The following is a 20482-nucleotide window of genomic DNA, read 5'->3' on the forward strand; positions in this document are numbered from 1 at the left end:
GTTCTTATTCATGTTTAACTATTTCCAACTGTGACTAGCTTGGAGCAACTCATTCCAATAGCAATTTTCTGTCATTATACAGACATCTATAGCCCAACTACAGTATCAGTAATAGGCTGCTCATTGAGTGCTTACCTTCATTCAAACCTGCTTTAGATGAATCACTCTCCTGACACAAAAGGACCTCAGTCCACTTTGTGTTGGGCTGGGAAGGTACTGATAAAGAACCTCCCAAACAAAGAAACTGTCTAAAAGACGATATAAAAAAAAAAAATACAATCAATACAATATTTGGGAGTAATAGTAACCATGAAAGTAAAATTCAAGACAAGGGAGAACAATTTTCTGATTGGAAACAAAATTTTAAAGATATCTCAAATAAAACAGAAGGAATGCTTTCTATTGCATCATCACAAATGTTTGGGCTTATACTGTCCCTTTCAAATTTTCCTGTTGGAAAAAAAATTAACAAAGGTTTCAATTTTTTTAGCAATGCTTTTTTATTACTACTAATTTTCCCTTCCCCCTCAAAATCTATTGATTTTTTTTTAAATGAACTTCAGTTCAATATTTTATTAAGACAAATCCACTACATATCTGCACTCTGATCTCTACTAGGAACTTCATGCCAAGCATTTGTGAGAATTTAAAGAAAAAGTATGTCCTCAACACAGAAACAAAACTACACTGTATTATTTCTGTATCTGTCATTAACATTGGCCTGAACTAAGTGAATCACTTCAGCTCTTCAGGAAATAGCATCTTCATACCAGGGCAGAGTAATCCTAAATAACTCTAGTTGTTTTACAATTGCTTAATTAGCTATCATTCACAAATGGCTTTACAACCCTTGCAGAGATGATGCAGGAGACTAAACACATACCAGTTTCAGTAATTCATTTAATCATATATCCCATCTTGCTGAATCAAGGCGTAACATGGAGGTCCCAACTATCACGGACTTCACAAAAATATGCACCACTACAGCAAATTCATTCAATTAAATATCATGTGATACCTTAACACATCTGGCTCAATAGACTGTGAGGCGAGCTTCTCAAAAACTCTTGTGAGGGGCAAATGCAGCGGATGGCTCTCGTTGCGGAAGGCGTCCTGACAGGAAGTTATGATAGTGCTCAGCAAGCCAGATTCACACATCACCTGGCGGCTCTTCTCCGACTTCACCAGGGACTGAATATGATCAGCCACAGCACACTGGATTTCCTGAGAAATCTGGAAGACAGATCCGAGGTCAGCAACCAGGAACTAAAACTGTACATGGCAAGTGACCTTGATTTTGCAGTTGCAGAGTCTCTAGGCATAGAAATCTAGCCCCTCAAAAGAACCCTTAAAGCCAGACTCTCACGTGCAACTGTGTGGCTGTTCTACAAAACTGTGCACCTTAACAGTCTGGATATATTCACATCTGAGTAACTGCTCAGCTCTCTGCAGTTAAGCTTTCCTGCCACACCACTGTAGTAGCAAAGGATGACATACCAATCACCTCTCATGCAAACGAGGGAAACACCTAGGGCAGGTTATTAGACATAAGATTCAATACCAATCCAGTTACACAGAACACACCTAACATGGGGAGTCACACTGACATGATCTGTTCCTTGTTTTAAAAGCACTCTTGTTTAAACAAAACAGAACGTAGCCAAGTCCTTAAACACTTAAACATTTACAGGTTTTGCTGAACTGATGTTTTACTTCTTCACTGCTTCTTAATGGTCTTAAAGAAGCATCTGAATTCTCATAAATTATCTTGAGAACAATTTGCTGCCACTTAAGAATGAAGCCTATCCTTTTGACCAAACTAGATTTCACTCAAAAGTAACTGTGCATTATATTTAAAAATAAATCTTTTTATTGTTCTTCATCCTCAAGAGCTCTTTGGCTTTCTGATATGCTCTACTAGGAAACAGCTACATAAACTTTAAAAAAAAGAACAACAGTGATGGTGGCAGGCACACAGATTATGACATTCGGGTTTTATTTTATAACACACACAAAAAAGGAACTTCACTGGATTCTGAATAAACTAGTTTAAGCGTGAAGTGTGATTAAGCTCTTTTGCATACAGGCCCACTTTGGAGAGCTAAAAACAAATACAGGACAGATAAAAAGTTTACAGAACATTTCTTTTTAAAGTACCCAGCAACCATAAACCTTAATTGCAACACTTAGGCAGTAGAACTTATACTTGTGTTTTTGTAAACTCAACTATTTTTTATACCTGAGATTTTTTTCAGAAAAATCTTTTCTCCCATCTCAGACCATTCATTCCTAGTGACACAAGTTCCAATGTGCTTCCAAATAAATACAGAAATCCCCCATCAGAACAAACTTACATCACTGTTCTTCAAAAGAGAGGAACTTAATTCTACCGTGAGTATCAAAATCTCACTATCATCTTTTTGGAACATTTAATTGTTATTTCACACCATTTTTTGACTGGAAAAAGGAAAGCCTCTGAGCACATAAAGCCATGAGAGCACTAATAAAGAAAGGTACAGGTCTTGGCTAAGTGAAAATACTGGTTTACTCTGAAATAAATCCAATAAAATCATAATGGCATAAAAATATTGATATTTTCATCAGCTTAGCAGCTTTGTCAATATTGGCATTGCCTTGTTTTGAATAAAATGTGCTATTTTCAGGGATGTTAGTTCCAGTAAAATGAGATTTTAGTGGAAATATTAACAGTGGTCAGAAAATAAGGCTGTCTGTTTCTATACACATGGATTGATTTTCCTAACACATATTACCTGCACCATGAGTCAAGATATTGAAGGTGCAATTAGAATGCAGTTGGGCTCACAGCTCTGCTTCAGATCAGAGTTAAAAGGGCAAAATGTCAACTAGCAATTTGCCCAGATTGTTTAAGTAGTTCCCAGATTCTTGTTCCTAAGAACCTATAGTTTCAAAATTTGGTAGCTGATTTTAAATCACTGTTACTCCATTTTAAAATGATTATATGATGTGGAAAATGATTAAGAACTTTGAACCTTCAGTGATGAGGATTAATTTCATAAGGATTTTCAATTTTCTTGTGTTTAAGAATGATATTTCAATAATTGAGTGTGCATCTGGAAAAAGAAAGTACACATCTCACCTGAAAAGCTATCGGACCTTCACAGAAAATTAGAGTTAACTTTCTAACATAGATTACACTTACCTGGCAAAGAAATCAAGGCATCAAAAATAATGTTTTCAAAAACTCAGGGTTTTAAATAATGCTTTCAAAAGAAAAAGTGAACATCCATGAGTTTAAAATCCACTGACCGTAGAGTTTGGTTCTACTTCTGAAAATCAGTTGCACATTTTACTCTTTAAAATATGTATTATCAAGAAAAAATCAGTCAAAAATTGGTCATAGCTAAAATTCCTAATGCAGAGTTCCCAGCTGCAAGCACATTCCCGTTCTACAACATTTTGCTGATTATTCTCACTCACTGGCCTTAACAAAGTTTACTTTGCTGGCAGTCTGTATAACTTAGTTTTACAAACTTACAGTATGACTGGTGCTCATGTGCTCCTTGCAAGAAAATAGGAAAAAAAGCACTATGAACTACATACATGAACTTTTTCTACTTTTCTAGAAAGATGGATCTAACTATGTCCATCTTAACCGTACCACATAAATTATCTTATCTCTATCAAGATTTCATCTTCCACCTTGGTAGAACTTGTATCTGATCTCATATCAGCAGAACTGAATATCAGGTCTGCTCCTTACCTTCTAGAGAAAATATAGTACCAGGTTTTGACCAATTGTAGTTAGTCAACAAAGCCTTTCTATAGTTTTTAGAATTTCTTTGTTAATTATGGTTAATTCTGGTACTTAGTTATTGAAACATGCAATAATGCCATAATTAGTCAGTAAATAAGCAGCATTATAAGAAGGAAAAATCTTGTATGTGATCAAACTATGTGCAGTTCAATGGGAACTGGCTTAGACATATTAGTCCCATGGAAGAATAAGACCAGTACCTCTGAACAACGTCTACCAACTCCAAGACTGTCTCTTGGGAATTTAAAGACTCCTAAGCAAGGTTTCATATCCATATGACATTTAAATGATTTTATCATATCTAGAAATTGCAGCAATATCTGTTCTCAGCTTCTAATTTTCAGCTGGACAGTCAGAAGAAATGGTTGATCTGCAACACAGTCTGTTTTATTTTTTTTTATTATTTCTTCTGTGCCAACATACTCAATGTTGCTTTAGCCCATTACTGCTTGGGTCTGACAAGGGTCACCAACCAGAAGCAACTTTGGCAGGAAATGGATATTATTTCTGAGGGTCAGAATCAAAGCACGTTGCTTTTATTGAGTTCCATTAATGTTTCTCTAAAAGCAGGGCTTTCTCATTGCCATTCAAGCAAAACACTTGACCGGGCCTGATTCTGATTATTTTTCAGGGTGACTCCTTAAAAAAAAAAAATCTATCATAGCGCAAAACAAGCTTTAAGACATGAGCTACACTATCTGTTCTTCACCACTGCTCCTAAAAATATATGCTATTTGACTCAGTATTAAACTCAGTGCAAGAAGCCTCTTTGGATTTCTTAAAAGAAAATCTTCATTAAGAAAGCTCTACCCACAGAGAAATTACTTCATCTCTCACAACTATCAAACTGAAAAAAAAATAGCACCATATTTGTTACAGAGGAAAACTCTAGGGGAAATTCCTTCAGTTTCTGCCCAGTAGCTCCTCCTTCACTAAGTCACTTAATTCCACTTGTTGCATCAGATCTTGCCTGACTTGCATGTTCCAGGAAGGCATTTCACAAGTGTTCATGCAGTGGCATACATTAAAAGTAAAGGTATTTAAGTCCAGCATTTTGTGTCATTACCTGGTAGCAACACCCAGTTGCCCAAACAACAGTACACAAGGTTACATTCATTCTCTCAGCATCTTTAAACAGAATTAGTCACAAAAAATATGGGTAACTTCTTCTCCATCCTTTTTTGTGGTCCATTTGATGAACAAAATTTCAAGACATGTTAAATTCTATTGAGTCTACCGAGCATAACAGTAATTCCATTCCACCTGAGGCAATGCTATTCACAACAGCAATACTAAGCAAGCGCTATCAGTAAGAATTTCTTATTAGCTAAGAAAAAAGGAACAAGAAATGAAGGAAAGATGAACAGATTTAAATACAAGATTGAAATTGCTTGAATTTGTGCTCTGGACTTTCATATTTTTAAGAACACTGCCATCTACTGAGGGTCTCACAAGCTCTCACAGCTCAGCCACAGAGTCAACTCTGATGCACATCCTTGATAGAGTTCTCTCATCCAATTAACCATCCTACTTGTTTTTCAGAAACTAATTATTATCAAAATTTCAAAGCTGATGCCTTGGTTCTGTTACAGAGTTGAGATGTGCCTGCAGTTAGCTGCAATCCCACCTTGCATAGCTCTGGATGAACAATCTGGTTTTATTTCAATCTCTCTGCACGTACGCTAACTGTATTCAAATATTTAAGGTAAGACAGCAGAATATAACGTAGGCAAGTTACTGATTCTGATGTGTTCTGTGTTCTGATTCCCTGTCTGTAAGGGAGGGCTGACGAAGCAAAGAGGAGTTTAAGTTAATGCTGTAAGCTTATGGACTGCTAGATCTAAAGGGTCAGATTGTTCTGGCTGCTGGATATATTAGCAACATTTCAACAACTGTCAGTGGGCTAGTTCAGTTCATTGTTTGCTACCATTCATCTGATTTTATAAAAGATATAACAGCCCAGCCTACTCAGGATTGCAAACAAAAGCCACATAGGCAAGACACTAAGGCACAGGTAAAATTGTTGATTGCTTTGAAAGAAATTTTGGCTACTATGTTGCAGATGGGAAATGTAGTACATGAAAAAATACTGTAAAACAAAGTCCTTGGGACTAAAAGGAATATTATTGAAGAGCACATCAAATAAGTAATGGTGCTTGCACTGCTGGTGTATTTGCATATTAAAGAGATGTAGCTGGTGCAGTTTGTGCCTGTGAGTTTGTGGTGTCTCAGGGTCAGGCAGTTCTAGCTGCAGCCACCATAGGTGAACGTGCTTTTTACTAAGGTTCTCCAGAACCCATTCATCTTCACATCAAAAATGTTATGCTTGCACATGGCTTCAGCAGACTTCCTCAGGATTAAAAGAAAGGTGGAAGGTGCAGAATGGGGGCACTAGAAATGGATATAAGGATGGCTGTCCGTATTCAACTAACTTCTGTGCCTGGGTACATAGAATACATATAGTGCCTCCACAAGTGTCTGTGTTCTTTTATCATCTCAAGAAACCATGATGCAGTTTCTGACCATATACACTCCATTAAGTGAGGGCAGTGGCAGAAGTGTTCACACATGCAATTTGGCCAACTAAACAGGATTTATAACATTTTCTTAACTAATTATAGTTTATTTGAAAGGAACAACAGTAATTTTTGTAGTTAGAGGCCAGCTGGACAAGGACAAAGCTTCAACCAACCAGCAGAACTGCTATGCTTATTTTCTAATGGAACTTAGAGGCTGGAGGCATGCTGCTTAAGCCAGCTTCACCATTATATTAGAAACAGAATTTATAGTAACAAACATTCACCTGCCCTGTTACCATCTCTCTACTCGAGTGCAGAAATGAAGAAATCATTCTTACAGGCTTATTTCCCCTGTTTTTTCTCACTCATACCCTGAGGAAATGCATGACCTCACTTCAGAAAGCAGAACTATTCACTCCCCATCTCATTCCTTGTGTATGACTCCACATTCTGTAGTAAAAATGGAACTAAAAACATCTTACTCACTCTTGCCTTTGCAGCATCCTGGAACCCAGACCAATGCGCTGCATCAGATAGGTGTACGAGCGCTTAGTCAAACTGATGTCCGTGAGTTTTTAATTGTTCTTATCTCCACTGACACAGTGAAATTTGTGCTGCTCCTCTGCCAGAACTCCATGGTAAATTCTACTCTTTTCCAACATGGTAATAATAATAAACTCTCAAAAATGAAGCTAGAGTAGTAGTAGTAGACAACCTATATGGCTCATACTCACCTGAGAGTGTCCCTCTTTGTACAACTGTGGCAGCAGCCTCACCATAACACAGACAGCACCTGGATTTACAATGGCACAGTCTCTCATTTCCCACCTGCAGGAAAAAAAACATTTAAGACTTAATATTACCATTAACAGCAGCAAGGAGGGTATGTCCAATGTACCAGCAGAGTACAGCATTAAAACTGCCTGGCAGGAACTAGGCTTAGGCTCAGCATTCATAGCAGTAACTACTCCAGGCACCAGAGGTTCAGCATGATCAGAGAATCATTTCTGAGCGCACCTCCGAACTGGAGCTGTGATGCGCTCTCAGAAACACCTGCCCCAAATGGATTTTGTGAGGAAAGCAAAGACAACACTAACAGACACAATTAGACAGAAAAAAAACGTATCACAATGTGCTTCATAGGCTGTATTAAGGTATAAGAGCTGGCATTAAAATTTTGTACAAGGGGCATAAAGGAGGATAAAAGGTCATTATTAACACCTGTTATTCTAAATGTCTAAGAACAGCAAGTAACATGTAACACACTGCCACACAGTGACAAATAACTCCTACTGCACCCTCAAGAAGCACTCCTTCAAACGCAGTAGCTCATTTGCTGTATTTTCTGTCTCCTTTCGCAAGTTCATTTTCAGCTCAAGCCCACTGTAATCAAACTGACTTCCCAAAGCCTGCAATTTATCCATCTCTAACACTGTAAAATAAATTGCCAGGCAGTGTGTACTGTTTTAACAAACAATTTTTCTAAAGACTTGATCATTGAAGAAATATGGTTACCTCAGAATCCCATAATTTCTTTCATATATGAATGTTATATATTACCAATATGACATGTAGAAAATGTAAAACATGACCTACCATATCATAAACATCTGAAGACAAGAAAATAAGGTCATCCTTTGAAAGATAAATGAAACCATGAAATAGTTAAAACTTTGCAAAGGTTTTCTTACTTTTGAACACTGCCTGGTAGGTTTAGCCCTGGTCTTTTAAGCACAGAACAAAACAAATAAGGAAAATCCGGAGTCCCTGACCAGTACCAAACTAGTCCCCTGTCAGGACTGGATACTCACTCCCTCAAGAATATCAGATAAGTGTATCATTTAAGTCTCAACTCTGTGCTTCTCTGTGGTTTTCCAAGAGGCCTTCATTTGCTGGCTTGCCTCAGTAGGAAAGCTGTCTCCATGTACCAACTCCTTTCTCCTACAAATATCCCAGCCTGAGGGTTATCCAATTAGCCTCAAAATACTACTCCCTTTACCACCATCACTACCACTGCATGGATCCCAAATACACTCTGCACTGGCCATTACTTGTAAGTAAGACAAGTAAGACAGCCTGGGGATAAAATGAGAAGCCATAACAAACCTAAAGAGCCATTAGCACAGTTAATCCATGCAACAGCAGCTGCAGCAACCATTCTGCTGGGGTGGGTACAAAGAGCAGATTCCCTCCCAAAGAATGATCAGTCTTACTTACATAGCGTGCAGCAAGCGGTCTCAAATCACCAGGATCAAAAGGAAAAACAGAAGGTGGTTCAAACATTAACACCAGAGCAGGAACACAGAGGGCCATTTTTCAGATGGAAATGAAAGGGTGAATTCCCCTGTTACCAGGAAGCTTGTTGCATCATTGACCATAGAACAGTGTAAGGGGCTATGAATATTATCCAGTATAAATGCTAGTTTTCCCATCTCTGAGTCACAGGCTCCTAGAACTATCACATCCCTCTCCCCCTCTTCAGGGCATGTTAAATCCATGTCACAGGACAGGGCATCTCAGACCACCAACACTGACTGCACTCAAGTTCCTCCTTTCAATTTGCATAGCTCCCTGCTGAAGCCTTCTACAGGGGGAAGTGAGTGTGGAGTACAGCTAAGAGGAAGCTGCTTTAGGGGAACTACAGGCTTGCAGGAACTCTGAGAACTTGATTTCTTAGTTTTATTTTCAAAAAAAGTTTACTACTGGAGAAGTATACATGCTGTACGTCATGAAAACTGACAGCTTGCCAGAATACATTCAGCCTTGTCTGTATATAGTGATGACTGAGGGACAGTCTAAAACAAAGGTTGAAGGAATCGCCCATTAAAAAGGTTATGTTCAATGTTTGTAACAGCAATTCCAATCAGAAACATTTTTGAGAGGACTGCAGACACAAAGTGGCTTAAGGTCTCAAAAAATTATGAAATGCAAATAATTCAGAAATGATTCATAGCTGAAAGCTTTGTTGATTTCTCATATAGTCTTTCCTTACTGCCATACTCCATTATATCAGGAATGCTCATGACCATTCCTTTTTCATTTTTCTTTAAGTTGTACAAGTAGATGAATCAGTGCATGAGTGTGGGGGCACACATGAATAAGGGAGCATCTAAAACAATTCAGAAGCTTCTGTTTTTATCAGATGATTCGAAACATCTTTCTATATCATTAAAGAAGTCAAAATAAATTGGGGAATACTCAGAGATTAAATGCTAGCTTCAAGTCTCAAATAACCTTTCCTCAGAATGCAGTCCTGCTCACACATTGCACATGCCAGAACCTTCAGCAATAACTGCATAACTCTCAGTCTTCTGCGTCCCACTGCTCCACTAAACATTCATGTTTACCATTTCAAAAAGATATGACTTCTGATGTCTGAAGACCTGGGATTTGGGATTGTATGATTAATTTGTTCTAGGGAAATTTTGCCACACCTTGCCTGTTAACTACCATATAAAATACTACTCCTACTATTATATTTCCTGTAGTAAATCAGAACTTACTTCTCTTCAGAGTTTCCCCATAACCTATAAGTAGAGGCATGTAATTCATTAGCTGGTCTTTTGGAAAAAACAGGATGTTCTCCTTGAGCTTGAGTTCCTTCCTGATCATCACTTGATGCCTCACCAATCTCTGGCTTTATTTCCTTGAAGTAATTCTCCAGATGGAGGGTTCCTCTGGCCATATGATCAAGAAAACTCAGAATCCATATGCAGTTCTTCAGCCATGCTGGGAAAGGTTCTGAAGAACAGAAAGCTGCATCCAAGAATTCTGCAAATGTCCTCATCTTCTCAAGGCTCAGAGGGGTGTGCCATTCTCTTTGTGTCCAGAAGCAGCCAAGTGACCCAAGATCCTCTGCCATCTTTTCAAAGAGGCCGTTCCTCTGAAAGAAGTTGCTGTTTACAGGGTCCAGGTGCAGAGCGGCTGTTATCCCTTGAAGTGTATAGAAAACAAGCTCCAATATGCAATTCTGTCCAACTGCTGCCCACAGCCCACGTGGAGGTTCCTGCAAGGCACCTTCCATGTCTGAGAGAAGAGACAGGAGTCCATTGAATCCGCTGCAAGTTCTGAAAGCTGAATGACTTTTGGGACTGTTCAGTATTCTCAAGAGTGACTATAAACATTGGGAAGAAAGGAAACAAAAGAACAACTTAAATAAGCTGTAGAATATTTTTAAATTACATGATTTTTGTGAAGTTCTTTCAGTGAAACTTCACTATCGAGAACAAAAAACATTGGTCTAAGTCAAGATCACCACTGCGTAACGTTTCTCTTTTTATGTTTCCCCATGTACCTATGGAGTCAAGCATCCAAGATCAGAATGCATTCTCAAGAGAAATTCCATGCAGTGAACCTGTGAACAGTGAATGTGCTCACAGAAATAAAGCAAAGAAATCAATTTCCTGCATTGCTTATTCTAGCTAGTTTGGCTGGAGGTACCATTTCAGACATTTGCCTCTTCTCTGACCAATCTTTTCAAGCTCTCTCTAGAAATCTTGAGTTTGGAAAAAAAAAAAAAAACACTTTGGAAGAAAAAAGCCATGAAGTCAGATCCAAAGACAATTAAGTCCACAGGTTTTTTCTATCCTCACAGAGCTTAAATCAGGTTATATGTTAAGTGTCACTTAACAATACTACTCAGGCATAAAAACCAACGTATTCCACTTGTAAATTTTTAATGCCATGGGCTTGCCATTGCAAAACAAATCTAGTAAAGTCATTAAGAGTTAAAGTAGTGGAAGTAAAGTCAGTGAAAAAAATAAACAAGAGGTTGTTGGGAAACAGTCTACTGCAATTTAATGTAATCCATCCCAGGTTTTTTGGATGTTCCACTCTTTGTTTTGTAAAGATGATGCCTTTCAGGCACCAGAGACACTCCAATTTCCAGGCTGCATCTTTTCACATAGAATGAGATCATTTTAAAAATAAAGTTTTCCTACAGGTATCCAGTGAAAGAAATTCACTTCACAACCTGCTAAAAGGAACAGTTCTAACAAATGCATCTCCCTGTAACGGGATCTACGACTCTGAGAAAAGGTTTCTAGAACTAGAGGGGGAAGAAAAACACCATTACTGCCATTCAATTTTGTATGATAATGTATCAAAGCAGGCAAAGACTTCTGAACAGGGAGTAAATTTAATAACTCAGAGTTGAAGTTATCAGGATGGCTTTAACACATTTCAGAGAAGGTCAACAGTAACCACATCTCCTCCAGCTCTAACTTAGTTAGAATTTAATCGCCAATGAGTTAGTATTCCTCTGCCTTGAATCTATAAAACTGATGTCTGCTGGAAACCCCCTAACTCAGTTAACGTTAACAGAATTTATTTCACATTCCATTATTTGTTATTCCTCATAATTGTATACGTGCCACACTGGAATATGGTACTGCTAATTACATTTGGGCTCAGGCTTTAACAGCTAAATATATATTAGCATATCAATCTGAATTTGTGTGTAATGCAATCACAGTCCCAATAGACGCAGATAATAAATTCATTTGCTTACATTATGTTTTAATACAGTTATCATTTGTCAGAATTAGACACTGAAACTGCATTTATTTTCATATTAGTTTGGACACTGTACTCAACTTCTGCATGAATATTGTTAAGTTTACTGTTTCATATCAAAGCTATAAAAACTAAACAAAGATGCAACAAAGTTTAGAGTAACATGGTATTTTTTTTTTTATCACCGAAGCAGTTGCTATATAGTGCTGAAAAGTGAATTCCATTCACACTTGGTAAAGAAGGTAGAATTAAACTCTAAATCAATGTTTAACACATCACTGCTTTTCACTTTGCTGTCCATGAACTAAACCAAAATAAAGCACATAGATTCTTTCCCCTGTTTCAGTTGCTTATGGATCAAAGACCCTATATAAGCACAATAGAGGCCATGAATTGTTCTAATTTCACCCTCCAGACATCCTCTTTTCCACCAACTCACCTTTGTTTTCTTCCAGACACTGGTGTACCCAAGAGATTACCAAAATAAGGACAGTAAAGCTACAGCCTTGGAAATGTGCGAGAATCAAGCTGTTCACCTCATGCCTACCTACCCAGTTCCCTCCAGCCTTACTCTTCAACCTCCTCTCACATCCTCCCTCCACATCTTCGTTTTCATTCACATTGGTTTGTCCTTTCTCTGTCACATTACATCGCTGCACCTACAAGTGTGCCCTAATATTTGCCACCTCTATTTCTCTGCCCTGCGTTACTAATTAAGTCTTCAAAATACTTCAGTCTGGTACTGAAAGTGCTGACCATAAACACACACACTGATAAAAAACAGAGGAACTGATCCACCAGAATAAAAAACTAGTTCATAGCTCTTTCCTCTTCTGCTTTTACCATCTTAGAAAAACACAGCACTAGGGATGAGATTAAAAACGATTTGCTAATGCCAAGCAGTTTCCAAGAAAACAACAAGCAACTTGGAAGCCATGCCAATTACCTTCAGCAGATCTAGTTTCAGATGTAGTTCCCCTTGAGTAGAAGAACAGAGAGCTCCAATAATAATGCTCATATATTCCTCATAGTTGATGACCGATAGCTGCTCCAAGATGCTGAGAGTAGCACTCCTGTAGCATTCATCATCCAAAAATATCTTGATATATGGCACCATTCCATAGTCCTTTAGAACAACTGGGGACAAATACAGTATCATTTGTTACTTAAACTATCCTTTACTTGTAGTTCTCAAAGGCATATTCTCAGTGTATGGTGCCACATTTCTACAAATACAGAAAGGAGTCAAGAAAGAAGAGCTAGTTAAACTGAAGGACACAGACTGAAGAGCACAAGTAGGAATAAAATGACAGGATGATCAGGGTCTCTAACCGTTATCAGTGGTAGCTTCCCAATACAATAATGCATGAAACAATGCCTGATTAGTTTTCAGCTTGAACATTCCTTCAGTTTATGAACAAGACTTGTTTGTAAGGCAGTTTGTGACAATACATTTACAGCATACAAGACAAATGCATTGAGTGGATTCCAGTATTCAGAAAATCCTTTTCATTCCTGTCTTGCTCTGCTCCATGAGACTCCCCACACAAACCTCTCCCAAGTATGCCAATGCTATATTGTATCTAAATAGGGGAGCTAAAAAATGAGGTGGACAGACTCTTTAGCAGGGTCTTTTGTGATAGGACAAGAGGAAATGGTTTTAAACAAAAAGAGGGGAGATTTAGATCGGGTAAGGTTTTTTGTTTGTTTGTTTGTTTGTTTGTTTTTTACAAAGGTAGTGAGGCACAGGGCATCCAAGATCAGGCCGGATAGGGCTCTGAGCAACCTGATCTCACTGTAGGTGCCCCTGTTCATTGCAGGTGATTTGGATAAGATGACCTTTAAGGGTCCCTTTCAACTCAAATGATTCTATCTATGTATATATATCTAAGTGTGATCCAATATGTGCCTGATCACCTCAGGATTTCAAATAATTGATAACATGGGAAAAAAAAACTGGATGAACAATCATTACATAGAACTCACATGCACCTTTTTGTTTTCCACAACTAAACACCTTAGGGGTATTCACATGGAAGGAAGCAAAGCGACTACTATGGTAAGACTAACTGTAGAGAATGTGGTTATGCCTCTCACTGAAGCACAAAAGCCAGAATGTTTGTTGGTGCTTCTTAAGAGGCATCACGATCACTTATCATGAAGTATCACAGAGGTAATATATCATTTCTTACCAGTGTTTCTCACGCATCCCACAGTAAGGGCAGCCACCATCTTCAGCATTACAGCATTTAATTCCTTCTCAGTGTCTTCTTCCAGACCAGGCAGAGGGGTTCCAGCTATCAGTGTATTGTTAATAAAGAACATTATACAAGATGTAGTTAACGGTAGCTAGAATATCTTAAACCAAAAAAAAAAGAAAACCAATTCTCCAGCAAATTCTAGTTCTATCTTAAATATTACTTATAGGCTACTTGAATTCAAAAGCAAGCAACAAAATACAGACAGGGCAGTGTATAATGATCAGGGTGTAATCCGAGATTGGGAAACACAGGAACCTGCAAGTTCAAAGGCAAACACTTCCAGGATCAGACAGCATAAGGTAAGTTATTTTTAGATCTAAAGACCTTGAAGTTTGCAGATTAAATTTCTGGAAACAAAGAGAGGGAAGCAGTGATCTCTTCACAGTGTGTTCTCGTCTGCCCTTCTTTATTCACGAATCCAATGTTACAAATTACCTATTCAGGCACCCATTCTGTACAATTTACATCGTCAGTAATCTAAGGCAGTAAAATACATCAACTAACTGATAAATGCAAGATAAATACCATAGTTCTTGGCAACTTATCTTGACATTCCTTATTTAAGAACTCTCAAAATAGTTCTCTGATATCAAGAACACAAATCTGTTTCCTTGACACCCACACTCTGGAACTTCTGTTGCAGTTCATATTCAATTTATTGCTTGAAATAAATGTACAAAAATAATTCACTTTCTTGCTAAATTAGAAGTTAAATCTAGTACTTCAGGTTTCTTTTTTTACTAAATGACAATCATACTGAAATTTAAATGAATCTCCCAATTTATGTAGCACAGAAAATTTTATAATGATTTATATAAATTTGCAGTAAAAAAAACCTTTCAAATATGTGAAATCCGTCCCACAAAGCAGGTATACTCAACGGTTACCACATCTGGACTATTATCTCCCTGGGAGATAATTATATCAGATGACAGTGGGTGGCAGTAACTGTGATTGGCCAAAATTCAAGAAACTGCCTCCCATCATCAGTCCTCCCAATTAAGTGTTGTTTTCAGAGGAACTAAGTACTGTGGAAAACTTTCTATACTAGCAAGCTTGCATGTCATAGAACTCCAAGTCAAGATCAGTATTAGAAGCGTGGATGAGCAGTACCCTCCAGAGTAATTTACTGTTCATTCGTAAAGAACAGGGCATGAACTCCTTAGAATACTGCACAGAATGATATACAATTAAGATTTCAGAGGGCACCTTAGCATGGCCTAGTATGACAGAAACATCCCAAATTTAAACTTGAGCCAGTTGGCTTCCAGACAAATCTAGCTACTTGGTATATAAAATTTATAAATTGATAGCAGAAAGAGATGCATTGATTCCTATTGGCATGCTTGCCTCAACAGTCATCATGAATCATTTAAGTTGTACCTGACTTCCTCAGGATTTTGGCTTGCTTCCTTAGAAGTGCCAGCAGTAGGCCTAATAGCCCAGAGTCCCGGAATATGTCACTGAATAGCAGATCCTTCTTGGTAATGCTGAGAAGGCACCGGAGAGCTGTTAAAGTGCAGAATGGCACTACATTTTCCTTTATCAAATACTGAACCTTCTTCAAAATGTCATGGGGGATGTAGGACAGGTCTAGAACAATTGACTCTACCAGTTTGAAGAACTGGACCTGGACCGGATGTGGTTTGAAATGGATTATGTCAATAAACTGGTTGATAGGTTGCAGCGTCCATTCCAGAAGAAAGAAGTTCACAGTGTCCCAGGCCCATATGGTACCAATTGCTCCTAAGATCGTTCCACACAGGTGCTGATCATTACTTTTCTGAAAAATTGACTGCAAAACCTGAAAAGCCTGGAGGTTTTTGACTGTCATTCCTGCAAGACAAACAGGTGAAATACCCTTTTTCGTGTGTGTTCTGTTTTTAAACATCAATTCTACTGAAGTACTGCAACTACAATGCTTAATCATATCTGAGAGCAGAAACAGGATTCACAGACACACATCCTCAACCTGAAACCAGACTACAGCTGACAATCAGTTCATTTTGGTGTAGGTAACATTCAGGCTTCTGCAACATTAACCACATAGATCAGGAGATGTTACCTCATACTCCCTCCTCCATTGAAAGACATACAACAAACAGTTTCATTTTATGACCTGCCTCCATAGCCACACATATATACTGTACCAGAAGACCGTGTCCATTCATAATCAAATTGAGGTAATTGCGGATGTATAATATTGCCAGAAACTTTCAGTTCAGTTTTCCCACAGGTTGTAAGGCAAGTCAGCATGTCCAGAATCTCATTCAGATATGGATCTCCTTCATTTTGCTGCAACCCCTCACATCTGGCAACAAAAGTTGGGACAGTCATATGTTCATGCCTTAGTAATACAAACTTTTTTTGGATATATCACTAGGTACTGAACACATAAGAGCTACCCATTTCTCCCATCTCATTTATTTTGCCATCTTTTTGCTTTGTTTAGCCATCCTACAAACAGTCATTCCACACCCTGGTGGAACATTCAGAATCAGAACAAAATTTACAAACTGAAAAGGAAAAGTCAAGTGACAATGTAACAGTTCTCTGAACATAAGAATGCTATACTTCAGAAATGAGTCTATTTCAATGTACTTTAAAAAAGGTAATTCTCACCAAAATAATGACTATTTTGGTGAGTAAAAAATACAATTTTTATGAGAAATCAAATGCTAGAACAGACACTTCACATGGCTTTTTTGCAATCCAAGCCACGATTACATTTAAAAAGTAAAGGTAGATATATGGTTGGCAAGGGGAGGAATCTCCTGTGATAACTAATCAAAAGAGCTCACTCTCTAGGAAGAGAAAAATATTGTATTGCTTGAGCTTTGTGAATCAAATATAAAACACAGCATGTCTCTCCTAAGTAGTGAAATAGTCTGAGCTGTGATCCCAGATGTGCCATAGTTTAGACTGAAGAGAATGCCTGTCAAAAGTCTGGAACAGCTGTTTATCATGTCATCCTCCTCAGTACTGCATAGAAAGGAAAACTGCAGCATCTGGGCATGGTTTAGTGGCAGAGCAATAGAGACTGGAAGTCAGGAAGATCTCTCAGAAGAAAACAACATTTTATTTTAAGCTAGGCAAGAAAAAAGATTGGCAAAGGAAAAAAACCAATGTCCACTTTCAGTGGGGAAGAGCATGATCTGCAGGATTCTCTTTGCTGAAAAAAACTCTAAACATCAGACAAGGGGAAACTTAGCAAAGTTGAGGAAAAGAGACATGAAACCGCAGCCCTGAGCATCTGTATACTCTTTCCATCTTTCCAGCCTACATCAGTTAAAAAGAGAGTTACAGTCCTTACTGACAAACAGATGTCTTCTCTTACATCAATAAAACTTCATCAGAAATACCCATCTCTCAACACAACTTACTTATAAGGGAAAGTTAGGCAATCCAGGGTAAATAAACACTACCGTAAAAAGAGAGAGAACTTGATCCAACTATAGGTGTCATATTTAGTCCCCTGCAAAAAATCATGAGAAATAATACCCACAGATATCTTTGAATTCATTATCCAAACTACGTATCTCTAGATCTAACTTACAAAATACCTCCTACATATGACATACTTGTCAGGGACCAAAGTTCTTTTGAATATTTGAAAAGAAGTACAAGAACAGGCAAAGTCAGAATGGAAACAACAATCAACAGGAACAAAGATCTGGAAGTGCTCTTCTCCTTTAGTAATAAACCAGAACGAGGCTTCTATACCACTTCCCCAGAAGCACTTAATGTACTACTTTGACATAGCAAACTCCACACTTGATTAGTTAATGCAAATAACAAGAGTAAGAGCTTCTACTTTGTACTACTGATGAGGAGGAGAACTAGCGGGAATTTGTTCCAGTCTGTTCAAATTCATCTCAGTTCTGAAGAATGTAGCTATTTCAGATATAAATTTGGGTGGGTTTTTGTTTGTTTTCTGCACTGCAAGAAGATCTGCTTTCTTTCCCTAGCTGATTGCATTCCTGAGTTAAGAGTCCACCCTAACTGAAACAAGTGTCCTAAATCTCTTTTAATACCAATAATTGATGAAGAACCTTTGCCATGTGTTCAGTAAGTCCCTACCTCACTTACGGACTAACTTCTCCTCTTGGCACCGTAACAAAAAAATTAACCATAGCAGAAGTTATAAACTGCTTCCCCTCCTAAAATAGCAATGAAAGATCTAACATCAGAGCCCTTGTTACTGGTTTTGCATCTACATAGAATTATACCTGTAACTAACATTCAAGAACAGACCACCATGCATTCTGAAAAATGAAGTTTTATCATCTTCTAGAAACCCACAGAACACCTTTATACTAACCTTAGTAAAACTTTTAGCAGGAGTTGGTAGCCATCATTACTTTCAAACTCTGTCAATAATGCTGATGATACAGGATAGGAATCTTTCACAAAGCACAAGACAATACTAACGGCTTCGCACACATCACAAGCAGGCAGTGTATCAGCCAGTTTAAAGAGATTCTGAACAGCTATTTTAATGCAGTCCATGGCTGTAGGGGAGAAAAAAAGCAGGAATTTAAGAACTGATAGTCAAGTCCAAAGTTATTGATAAAAATGGAACAACAAACAAGTTTGTAAAGTTTCCCCAATAAAATAGAAGACATTTAACTCTTTCTAGAAAGAAAAAGCGGATATGAACATTAAACTTATCTCAGGGGTTAAATGCAGAACATATCTGTTTTTAAGCAAAGAAATGTATGCATGCTTTAACCCAGAGAAGCTCACTCTCAAGAATATAAACATCCAGCCCACCCCCCCAAATTCATATTCTGCAACTTCAGCTGCCTCAGTAGAAGGTAAGCGGAAGCAGACATATTTGTCACATATTAAGTCAGTCACATCCTGTACAGAATTCACAGATGAATTTTCTGCTTAATGAGGCATATGTCTTGAGGCATATGCATTTTGATCTAAGCAACAAAGACTAGTTTATCTTGTCTAATGTGATGGACAGTCCTTCCAGTATAGCTTCCAAATTACCAAACTATTCAGTACTTAAAACTATTATTCCTCAATCTCTCACTTTAGAATGCTGACAAACCTCATACACTGAGTCACATTACTTAAAAATAGACAAATACAAACCATAATACATCTTGTGCTTGTCTACATTAGTGTGATCAAGTGGGATGGACCCTTGCTAGTATTTTTCCTTTTGGTGAATGTAGGAAAAATTGTCAGTTTCCAGATGTCTATCCACACTAAACGTTCCAGCGCAGAAAGTCAAGAGCCTGTGCTTTGCAGTTGACCGAGTATCAGATTGTGTAGAAACAAAAATCTACCCCAGAGATAAGTTTCTTGAGAATTCATTCTCAGGGAAACCATGAGGAAAGGAGAAGCCAAATTACTAAACCACACCTTGTAAGTACTGGATGCTGTTTTTGGTCTGAGCCTTTGAAATTGTTCGCAGCACACGGCCTGTGGGTACTTTCCATGAATGGCTACACTGGTCCCAGAGGGAAGCAGCTGCTATAATTAATGACTGAAGCTTATCAGCTGCCAGAAGTTCCTCTACACCTTGTTCCTCTCTGTACATGTTTAGCATTATCTGGAAAGAAAACAAAAAACAGCTGCAATAAACATCTTTGTAAATGCTTGGGAAATAAAGGCCAGCAGCAATGCACAGTCATATACACCCACTGAAAAACAAAGCAGAATAAAATTCTGGGACATGTCACATGTAGCTTACAGGGAGACCGCAGCACCATATCAAAGCCCTCCCAAACATCTGAACATGGGTACTGCGAAACAAGAACTGAGTACTGTGAACCAGGTCTAACTGAGAAACAAAAATCTAAACCATAGGTTACTCCATCCATCAGTAGTTTTGGAGAAGTTAAGCAGGGGATGAAGGGGAAAATTTAAAAATTAAAAAAAAAAATCACAGTTCTTATACAGATACCAGAATATGCAATAACACAACTTTCACTAGAATATTCTGGAGTTTCTCCCAGGTTAAATTATTTTGTTTTGTTTAATAACAAAACAAGAGATTATGCAGTAATCTCAGATTGTTTAACAATTTTCAGTCCTAACTTACTCCTTTCTTTGGCTACTTGAATCACCACCAACCCCAATCCAAAGCCTGAGTGAACATATGAGTACTCAGGGCAAAGAAGCTCCCCGAAGGGTATCTCACCTCAACAAGCATCTCCTGAGTTTCAATCTCATCTTCGTTTCTCTCTCCATCACTGTTTTTTTCCAGAGGAAAAGTGAAGAAAAGGTACAGGCACTGCATCAGAGCAGCTGGAAGTCCTGATCCAATGATGTTCCACATTGTTCTCTAAGTGAGGAAAATAAAAGTCAGCCCCTCCTGCATCTGGCTGTGCTTTCCTTGTTTCTACACACTAAGTGTAGCCATGAAAGCTGAA

General features: G+C 38.1%; 1 protein-coding gene across 5 annotated transcripts in view; it reads right to left on the reverse strand.

Annotated features, from left to right (window-relative positions):
• WDFY4 (WDFY family member 4) overlaps positions 1-20482 on the reverse strand; it is a 130675-nt gene that overhangs the window by 92111 nt on the left and 18082 nt on the right. For all 5 annotated transcript variants that reach the window (XM_021398004.1, XM_021398005.1, XM_021398006.1 and 2 more), the window contains 11 exons: positions 20251-20394; positions 19470-19659; positions 18412-18601; positions 16241-16401; positions 15474-15926; positions 14022-14126; positions 12776-12966; positions 9819-10429; positions 7050-7143; positions 1019-1233; positions 136-248 (listed from right to left, as the gene is read on the reverse strand). In XM_021398004.1, the coding sequence (XP_021253679.1) occupies positions 136-248; positions 1019-1233; positions 7050-7143; positions 9819-10429; positions 12776-12966; positions 14022-14126; positions 15474-15926; positions 16241-16401; positions 18412-18601; positions 19470-19659; positions 20251-20394 (2467 nt within the window). The remainder of the gene's footprint in view (positions 1-135; positions 249-1018; positions 1234-7049; positions 7144-9818; positions 10430-12775; positions 12967-14021; positions 14127-15473; positions 15927-16240; positions 16402-18411; positions 18602-19469; positions 19660-20250; positions 20395-20482) is intronic.

Source organism: Numida meleagris, chromosome 5 (genome assembly GCF_002078875.1).
Source record: "Numida meleagris isolate 19003 breed g44 Domestic line chromosome 5, NumMel1.0, whole genome shotgun sequence".
Taxonomy (NCBI): domain Eukaryota; kingdom Metazoa; phylum Chordata; class Aves; order Galliformes; family Numididae; genus Numida; species Numida meleagris.